The sequence below is a fragment of the Doryrhamphus excisus genome, linkage group LG5, assembly GCF_037039965.1.
Source record: "Doryrhamphus excisus strain RoL-2023G ecotype Guam linkage group LG5, RoL_Dexc_Guam_v1.1, whole genome shotgun sequence".
Taxonomy (NCBI): Eukaryota; Metazoa; Chordata; class Actinopteri; order Syngnathiformes; family Syngnathidae; genus Doryrhamphus; species Doryrhamphus excisus.
The window spans coordinates 16,140,264-16,150,408 of NC_136361.1; the positions used below are offsets into that span (position 1 = coordinate 16,140,264).

A 10,145-nucleotide genomic window follows, 5' to 3' on the forward strand; every position below is an offset into this window, starting at 1 on the left:
TCCTGCGGGCCACATTTGGCCCACGGGCCGCATGTTGGAGACCCCTGATGTAAAGGGAACAGGAAGGTTTTTTGCAGAGTGATATTATAACACAGTGGTGTGTATATTCTGTATATTCTAACAAGATTTGGTTTCAGCCTCCTTCACTGAACGCTGTGATTTTTTATTTTTTTTTTAAACACTGAAGTAGATGAAATGTGCAGTTTCGAAAACAATGTGAAACATCCCACTCACCGCAAGTGCATGAATCTAGACTCGCACTTCGACTGCTGATTGGATGAGCAAGCGAAGGGGCTTTGAGTTGACTCAGAAGCAAGTTACTGCACAGTAAAGTCAAATATTAAGTCATTGATTGTAGTAATATGTTCTACCATGAGAAGCGTGCTGTATCTATGTACTCGGAGCAAGTGACACGCTAATCGGCCAGGTGGTGACTCCAGGAGAGCAGATAGTGTGCTGCTGCAGTTGGCTGCACTCACCACTCAGAACAATACAACATCTGCTTTCACTTTCATGACTCCAAATAACAGAAAAATGCACCGCTGGGCTGCACCTGAAGTCATTCACAGACGGAGAATACATGAAAGAATTACTCGTAAAAATAGAGCATTTTTTTCTCCAAGTTAAAATAAACTAATCAGAAAATGAAACAATGCCCCTCTTTGCAAAGATAGTCGAGAACAGGACCATTTGGATGGTTATTGACACAACAACACTGATATACGTACTTCTGTTTATTTTTTTTGTAGTTTACACAGTTAACATTTTTACAAATTTATAAGTTGTGGAATATTTTGTGGCTCCTGACTTTTTTTTTTTTTTTTTAATGGAATAGTAGGCAAAATGGTTCTTTTGATGATAAAGGTTTCCGACCACCAAATCAATATGAACTAAACACAAACAGTGGTTTTAGGTGTAAAAGAGTTTTCTGTTTTGTGTGTGTGAATCTTATTTAGCTATAAATATAATAGGTCTGCTTTTATGAAATAAAAAAAATATTCACATTTCAGAGGCTGAAATTTTAATATTTGATAAATTTAAAAAAATATATAAGATAAAAAGAATACCAAAATAGTGGTTCATTATCGGGCAATCGATTAATTGTTGCAGCTCTAGTCTAATGGAATGGCTTATTTTTACAGAACATTTTGACTTTGAGGGTTCCTCTTTCATACAACAAGAAAACCATTGCATTAATATAGCAATCACATTTTAAGAAATCTAAAAGTTTTCATCCGCAATCAGAGTCTGAGTGTCAGAATCTCCGAAATCACAATTGTCCAGAGTCACGCCACCTTCCCCGATGTCATCGTCCTCCGTTTCCACTTTGCTGCCCGTCCTCATTGCCTTGCGAAGCTGCTTCCAGAACAGCTCTTGGGCCTGAACTGGGTTAATACCCCCTGAGCCAGGCCACCGTAGATATGTCTTCTTCAGCATGACCTTCCTCATGCGGTGATAGGAAGACATTTGGTGCTCGGTGATTGGTTCCAGGAAGACCAACAGTAGGACGTCTCTGTGCTCGTCAAATAACCGGTAGCTGGCCAGTTGGATTTCCAGGGAGCACCATTCACTTTGGAGGAAATTCCTGCTCACAACGCAGATTGTTTTGCGACTACCGTACACGGCCGTGACGATATTGTCCACGATATCTCGTCCGGGCTCAAAGTCTCTATGATGTAGGCAGAGTTTAAAGCACGAACCGTTGCCCTCCAGGTTGGGCAGCAACTGCTCCATGACCCATTGTTCGTCGTTGGAGTTATAGGAAATAAATGCATCATAAGTGCAATTCTCTTCCTCCTCTTTGAACCTACGCCACTGGTCACCAAACCAGGAACAAAACACGTAGTAGCTGTACTTCAGTTTCCAGTAAAGTTTAACGTAAAGTAGCGGAAAGGTTGTGAAAAGAGCAGTAACCAAAGCTGTGCTCAAGAAAAGATACCCCTCAAGGTCAATGAAGCAGACTTTGGTGTCAAAGTTGCAGAAGTTGTCTTTCTCGCCTTGTTGGCACGGCAGATCATAAACATACACCACCTGGACATCCGGATTATGCAGAGTCCAGTTTTGCAACAGCCTGTTGCTGCACGTGCAACTGAGAGGCAGGTTCCGTATGTCCAGGTAGCACAGATTGTAAAGACTCTCCAATGTCTGCATATCGATGCTTTGCATCCCGTTGTGGTTGAGCTGCAGTCTATTTAACTTGGTGAGATTTCCGAAAACCTTTTTTGAAAAGTTCTGAATGCCAGCATTCTCTAAAACTAATATGGACAAATTCCGAAGGTTTTTAAAGACTCCCGATGGCAGCGGCATATTCACATCACAACACTTTTCCAGCGTAAGAAAATTCAAACCTGTCAGGTCGTCAAAGGCGTCGGGAGGAATGTAAGAGATTTGATTATTGCTGAGATAAAGTGAAGTCAGGTTCTGGAGGCCACGGAAGAAAGCGTACGGCAAAACCGTAATGCCGTGCGGAACCTGGCCGCCTAATTTCAAGTCTTTAAGTTGACTCAGATTCACGAAGGGTGAACTGACTCTTTTTTTGGGGAAGCGAATTTGATTTCTTTCCAAGTCCAACACTCTCAGTGTATCCCGGAATACAAAATGCAAACAAGTCTCGATCCGTTTCAGACAGTTTCCATCTAGATAGAAATTTGAGAGGCTTTTGAGTCCTTCAAGTCCGGATACATCAAAATGAGTGATTTTATTCCCTCCCAGGTCCAAAATTGTCAGATTGCCAAGACTGAGAAATGTCCCGTTGAAAATGACCGCTATACGATTGTTGCGTAGGTTGAGTGTTTTCAGAGCAAACAGGTCTTCGAAGGTGTCAATGTACAGATCTGTTAAGAGGTTGTTGTCCAAACGGAGCGTCTCGAGCTTTGTGAGTCCCTTGAGCGCTTTATGATCGAGAAAAGCAATTGTGTTGATGTTTAACTTTAGGGTTTTCAGATTTGGGGTGTGACTGAAAGCATCAGCTCGGACTACCAGTATGCGGTTATAGCGGAAAGTTACCTCTTCCATTTTATAGAATGGCAGCACCTGCTTTGTCTTGCAAGAGTAAAGGGTTGTCAGGTGGTTATGCTCATAACTAATTGTTTTTAGATGATTATGACTATTTTGCAGAAAAACAAAGCAATTTAAGTAATTGTTTTTCTCTGAGCTCTTCAGATTATTATGCGATAGATCCAGAGATACGGTGATCTTCGGACAGTAGGACAGTGTGTCTTTTCTTAGGTTACTATTACTTATGCCGTTATTGCCCAGACGCAAGTTCGGAATACTCTTGGCTTTTCTGCTCAGCAACTTGCAAAGCTCAATAAGCAGACCTGTGTCACTCAGACCCGTGCCAGTAAAATCCACGTGATGAACGCCGATGTTGCTGATGTTCAAGAGCGTTGCTACGTTCACACTTGTTGACCGCAAGTTCAAGTAGTTGATGTTTGCCAGGTCCAAGTCTTGAAATGCCATTGCAGGGAGTTGGGAATTGTAGGACAGATCCAAAATCCGGACATACCCGAGGAAGGAATGGTGACATCCTAATGTGGACAGATTATTTTTACAGATGTGTAATTCATCGAGGGATTTAGGGAGCGAAACATTATTGGAGTGGCACAGAGAGGTGAAATTGTTTTGACAAAGTTTAAGTGTCTGGAGTTTCTTTAAGTTGAACACAGACTCAACTATCCTGGTGAAGTTGGTTAGGAGGTTTTTCTCCAGGACTAAAGTTTCAAGCTTGAGGAGAGCTGAGAAAATACCCTCAGGCAACTGCTTTAATTTATTGCCTCTCAGCGAGAGAAACGTGAGATTGTGTAGGCTCTTAAAAGGGGAGGAGCTAAGTTGGTATATGTGGTTAAAGGACAAACTGAGATACTGAAGATGATTTAGGTTGTGAAAAGCGTTGTCGTCGATAGCATTCAAACGGTTACAGTCCAGTCGGAGTCGCTGAAGGTTCTCGAAACGAGTAAAGGTCTTGTCTGGAATGTGCCGGATAGGATTATCCATGATGGTTAGATTGAGGACCGACTTTGGGAGGCCGTCCAAAATGGCAGATATGTTGGCGTCCCTTCGGTTCATGCATCTGAAACTGCGTTTCTCTGAGCCCATCTCTTCGATGCAGTTTTTGTAGGTGTACGTGGCGACCATTTGGGCTGCTATGAGAGCCACCGCCAGTGGTAATAACTTGCGGTATCCACTTGCCATGGCTTCTTGTTCTTGTGCCAGCAGCCTTTCCGGCAGTGTCTGGAACAGTCGGACTCCTCTAGATGTTAATTTTGCACGTTCATCAGGGTAAATCTGACAGGACATAAGACACAAGTTAGGTATGGGCGTACCAAATACCTTTTTCTCATACCGTACTGTGTCATAAACTAGTATTACCGTCTTGCCCCATATGTAAGAATGTGCCAGATTGATTCATAAAATTCATTCATTCATTTTCTACCTCACAAGGTTTGCCAATCACAGGGCACATATAGACAAACAACCATTCACACTCACATTCATACCTATGGACAATTTGGAGTCGCCAATTAACCCAGCATGTTTTTGGAATGTGGGAGGAAACCGGAGTACCCGGAGAAAAGCCACGCATGCACGGGGAGAACATGCAAACTCCACACAGAGATGGTCGAGGGTGGAATCGAACTTGGGTCTCCTAGCTGTGTGGCCTGCACACAAACCACTTCTCCACCATGCAGCCCGTCACAGGCATTCTGGAGCCTTATTTATTATGGTTGTGAAAAATCACCATATGGTTAAGGTACCTTACACTTCGGGCGAGAGGCGGGGTACACCCTGGACTGGTCGCCAGCCAATCACAGGGCACATATAGACAAACAACCATTCACACTCACATTCATACCTATGGACAATTTGGAGTCACCAATTAACCTAGCATGTTTTTGGAATGTGGGAAGAAACTGGAGTACCCGGAGAAAACCCGGGGAGAACATGCAAACTCCACATAGAGATGGCCGAGGGTGGAATTGAACCCTGGTCTCCTAGCTGTGAGGTCTGCGTGCTAAACAGTCGCCATGCAGCCTTGATTAATAAAATACCTTACATTATTTTACTCTGACCCAATCAAAATTGAATCAAGATGAAGCTATATAATAACAATGCCCATAAAATGTTTTGAGATGTTTATGAATAGGTAAAGTGTAAAAAAAAAAATAATAAAAAAAATAGCTTGTGGTGTTGGGCCACTACTAACTTGGGATGGAACTTCTTTGGAACCACCTTGGAAGGACGAAGTTGTTCTTTTCCTGTTGGTCACTCACATTGGAGATCCTGTAAAAGACCATTAGAACCATATGAAAGACTGACAAAGGGTAGTTACCAGAGTTCAATCCCAAACTTGGCCATCTCTGTGTGGAGGTTACATGTTCTCCCCGTGCATGCATGGGTTTTCTCCGGGTTACCATAGTAAGTGTCAATATAGTGATATGTATAGCACATCATGACTGGTTCAAGACTCTTCATCCTTGTATTTAGCAAACATCAACTGCTTGTATTGTTTCTTGAATTGGCTCATCGTTGTGCATTGTTTGAGGGTCTTACTCAATCCATTCCATAGTTTGATTCCACATACTGAAATGCTATGGCTTTTTAACGTAGTCCTAGCATAGAAGTGTTTCAAATGTAGTTCTTCCCTGAGATCATATTTCTCCTCTCTTGTAGAGAAGTATTGGATGACATTTTTAGCTAATTGGCTATTTTTAGCCTTATGCATTATTGTAGCTGTTTGGAGATGAACTATATCAGCAAGTTTAAGTATTTGTGATTTTAGAAATAAGGAGTTAGTATGTTCTCTGTAGGCGGCATTATGAATTATCCTTACTGACCTTTTTTGCAGTACATTTAGCTTATATAGTTATTACCCCATATTTCCACACAATAAGTAAGATATGGTAGAACCAGAGAGTTTTTTTTAAGGACCGGGGTGGAGATGAGGCGGGCAGCTGAGTTCTGAATACAGTAAAGTCTCGTTATATCGATATTCTCGGGAGTCGGAAAAAATACAGATATAACCGGACTATCCATATATCCGATCCTGCGCCGAACTGCATTAAAAGTGGGCGGATCTTTGATATGGCATGTAATTTTCTCCTTGAGTTCATGGATTGCGTATCTAGCATGCTTTTGTACTACAATAAATTTTGTACTACAGTAAATAAAAATAAACTTACGCTGTAGTGATTACCAGTTACCGGGACATAATTCACCCCGGAACTACGGATAGGGAAGGTGTTGCCACCCGGAGGGGTAGGCATGAGGGACGGGTGTTTTCCGCTGTGTGTTGACTGGAAGCAGCCGTTCGCCATGTTCTTTTTTGGTATTGAAATCCTTAAGCAAAGATTGATTTAAGCTGCTTTTGTATCGATATAAGCAGACCAAATTGGCTGGCGGGAGATGAAAAGGGCATCCTAGTAACCGGATTATCATAATAACCGGGTATCGTACTAACGGAGCTAATTATATCATAAAAGACAAGAAATTTGCCGGGAAATGAAAATAGTATCGTAATAAGTAGTAATTCGTTTTAACCGATTATCGATATAACGAGACTTTACTGTATATTGTAATTTGTTGAGGGTTTTGGATGTTGTACCGTAAAGAATACTGTTGCGGTAGTCGATTCTGGATGTGATAAACGCGTGGATCAGGGATTCAGCGGCGCTGTCGAATTTGAGACAGAAGCTATGAGTGGATGTTGTGATGTTTTTGGGACCAATGATGATAATATCTGTTTGGCCACTGTTAATTTTGAGGAAATTGTGTTCAATCCAGGTTTTGATGTCAGTTAAGCAGACAAGTAAATCAAGTCATTTTGATTTTCGAGCAGATATTTCAGTACACTGAAGACAGTTTTGTCACAGAAAGAGCAGGTTTCTCTACACATCTTAAAATAATCCCAACAGTCATCTTGGATATAATATGGGAATATTAAGTATAACATATAAAAACTAGACTCACCATAGTGACTCTCTCGAATCTCGGGTTATATTTTGAACCATTCAATAAACCATATGGATAGATTTAGCTTTAGAGTCCACAGACAGTCCATCAGCTTCACTGTAAACTTTGACATCAGTTCATTTCCTTATTACTGTAGTCTCCATTTCCCTTTTCTCCATGTTATGTTTGCTATAGCCCACCTTTTGTCTCACTTCACTGCAACTTAAATGTGACAAAACTCTAACAACACACTATGTAATTACTACCATGGTATATTTGATGCACTTCTTTAACCAGCAGTACATTTTATTATAACTCAGAATGTCCTGATTCTCATATCTGAAAAAAATGTGCATTTGGCAATGACTCAACAAGTTTTATTGACGTAAACACTCTCTGCATATTGTTGGATAAACAGGAATAAAAAAATAAGATTGAATCAGGTATTTTTACTCACCCGTTCTAATAATGGTGTCTCGCCTTCTCAAGAGATTTCTCTTGTTAATCAGAAAGAGGAAGACAACCGTCGCTTTTCCTTTCATATCCACTTGCAAATATAAAAAGCAGCTTACGTCACAACAGTCAACATATATACACGTACATATAAACAATAAACCTTGTAGAGACATAAAGTCACACCACACATTTTTGGATAGTATTTATTGGAAGGATATTGGAAGTATGCAGATGTAAATAATGCTTGGATTGGAAATAAATAATACCTTCATATGCAACAGTGCTTAATTACAGTTGAATGCAATATCGGTATTTTGCATCAAGACAATTTCGTCACACCGAGTCGCTGTTGAGCTTATTATGAAACACATTGGCTCCAGGCTCTCCTTTCACCCATATTAGAGATTCTGATAACATTTTGTGACGTTTACTTTTATTATTTGTCATCCATTTTGGCTGTGTTGAATAAATATAAGTCAAAGTGATCAGAGGATGTTCATGTTGATATTTACCAACATTTTGTTGTCATTTCTGGTCCTTAAAATGGCCTAAAATGGCAAGATAACACAAAGTCACATTTTTGATAGCATATTTATGTTATCTTAAGATTTCAATTGACTTAAATTTTTAAGTTTTATATTTGTACACCAGATTGTGTTATATGTGTGTATATATATATATATATATATATATATATATAAATTTTGTTGTTGTTTGTTTTTTTTCGTTTGTTTTTTTTTTTTTTTTTGGATAACATCTTTCCTCACAAACCAAGCAAGAAAACTGTTATATATATATATATATATATATATAGATATATATATATAGATATATTTTAGCCTTAATTTTGTTTAAAAACATGGCTTTATGTAAACAAATTGGCCTTTTTAAATGGCCTTTTTAAAAACTCAAAAGATCTGAGTAATTATGTATATTTCAGCCTGAAGTATTTTCAAAAGATTGATTCTTATAGCTGACATTTTTTTTGTCACTATGATCAAATGTGTGAATGGATTTTAAGCACAGTTTGGTTTACAGTTTTAATAACAGAATATGATGAAACGATATCCAATACAAACAAAAATCCACATTGAAATAAATTTTTATGTTAAAGTCAATAACCTTTGCTCCTCTTATTCTCGCATCCTTTGCTCCCGTGCCATTTGACACAATCCACACTGGGGCACGCACGCCATAACCATCCAGTCGCAACACACTGAGCCCTATATGGGGGAGAGGGGATATGCAGGAAATTATTTAACTTTTTTTTACATTATTAGAGCCATCAAGACTTATATACACCCATATAATCAAATTAAGATTTGTATTACCCAAGATAGTCAACAGAAACAGAGAAAGTAAGACAAACAGACTTATTTGTCAGCAGTTCCTTTTTTTTCTGAATAGTGTATTCCCTGTGATGAGATTGTGACAAGAAGGGGAAGAAGCCTGTGCAGGTAGGATGGAACGGGTGGAGAAAAATGTCAGGCATGATGTGTGATAGAAGAGTTTCAGCTAAAATGAAAGGAAAGGTATACAAAACACTGTGACCAGCCATGTTTGGTCACTGAGGAAAAGACAGGAATCAGAATTGGAGGTAGCAGAGATGAGGATGCTAAGGTTCTCATTGGGAGTGACCAGGATGGATAGGATCAGGAACAAGTACATCAGAGGTACATTATTACATGTTAGAGGCCTTGGAGATAAAGTCAGAGAGGCCAGACTGAGATGGTTGGGACCTTCTATTGATAGAAGGATGCAGGTAGGAGGCATAGAGGAAAACCAAAGAGGAGGTTTATGGATGTAGTGAAGGAGGACATGGAGGTAGTTGGTGTAAGAGAAGTTACCAAGTCCAATACTACCTCAAATTATTGAAGAGCAAAAGGATTTATGCTAGCATTGTTGTTTCATTAGTCGTCAGATTGTACCTCACACCACTTACTTCAATGCGGTATTTGCTACGCATGCTGGTCCTTAAAGCGATCAGTGCTCCAGGGAGGAATGGCAGGCAGCAGTTTTCCCCGTTGTCCTGAGCCACCTTACAGCCCAGAATGCACGGCACGAATGTTCCACACAAACCTGCAGGGAAAACAGAAGGGGGCCGTCATGTCAACGCATCACTATCCAACACATTTTTTTTTTAACGTACAAATGCCGCAATCATCACAACAGCCGCACACGTTTGTGCTCCAGTCGGATACACTAGAAGACACGCTGTACTGTTTGACGGTAACTTGAGACTGAGATGTCACCACGTTGGGCTGGAAGGCCATGGCTGCAAACAGGAAGTGGGAGCATCCTGAGTTTGAGCAAAAGGAGTACACACCGTAGCTTGAGCTAAGGAGGTTCGCCTCACCTGCCCGATGAGAAGCGTCTGAACGCCGTCTCGAACACCCCCCCTCTCACCTCAAGTGGGCTCTTATACGCCCGTGTGACATCACCACAGAACACACCTTGAATGTTTGATTTTGGGGCGTACCACAGCATTCAAAAGGGTGCACCCTTGTAATAATTGACAAAGAAAGTAGGAATGTTATGCTGTTTTTTTTTTTAATTTCAGCAATAGAAATGGATCAGGTGTGTCAACAGGTGCGGTGTGTACATACAATGTAGAAATAGCCCAAAGATAGAATATGACCCATGACCCTATGGTATTGGATGTCATGTAACGCTAGTGTTTATACAAATGAGTAGTACTACAAGCACGTGTACGCACAGAGCAATGTAGCGTGACACCT

General features: G+C 40.4%; 2 protein-coding genes across 2 annotated transcripts; both read right to left on the reverse strand.

Annotated features, from left to right (window-relative positions):
* Positions 1-483: 483 nt before the first annotated feature.
* tlr21 (toll-like receptor 21) lies at positions 484-7,449 on the reverse strand. The gene is made up of 3 exons (XM_058053108.2): positions 7,409-7,449; positions 5,207-5,283; positions 484-4,287 (listed from the first exon to the last, which is right to left on the reverse strand). The coding sequence occupies exon 3, from the start codon at positions 4,192-4,194 to the stop codon at positions 1,222-1,224; it is 2,973 nt and encodes a 990-aa protein (XP_057909091.2). The 5' UTR covers positions 4,195-4,287; positions 5,207-5,283; positions 7,409-7,449; the 3' UTR covers positions 484-1,221.
* A 1,091-nt stretch (positions 7,450-8,540) lies between these two features.
* cnfn (cornifelin) lies at positions 8,541-9,680 on the reverse strand. Its single transcript, XM_058053128.2, has 3 exons — positions 9,557-9,680; positions 9,350-9,486; positions 8,541-8,630 (listed from the first exon to the last, which is right to left on the reverse strand). Exons 1-3 carry the CDS (start codon positions 9,678-9,680, stop codon positions 8,541-8,543), a joined length of 351 nt encoding a protein of 116 aa, XP_057909111.2.
* Between the last annotated feature and the right edge of the window lie 465 nt (positions 9,681-10,145).

Coding starts and splice junctions, on each gene's coding strand:
- cnfn (XM_058053128.2), bottom strand. CDS start 9,680: ATGGCCTTCCAGCCCAACGTGGTGACATCTCAGTCTCAAGTTACCGTC. Junction 9,487..9,556: donor TTGTGATGATTGCGGCATTT/GTACGTTAAAAA, acceptor TTTTCCCTGCAG/GTTTGTGTGGAACATTCGTG. Junction 8,631..9,349: donor GTAGCAAATACCGCATTGAA/GTAAGTGGTGTG, acceptor TCCCCCATATAG/GGCTCAGTGTGTTGCGACTG.
- tlr21 (XM_058053108.2), bottom strand. CDS start 4,194: ATGGCAAGTGGATACCGCAAGTTATTACCACTGGCGGTGGCTCTCATA.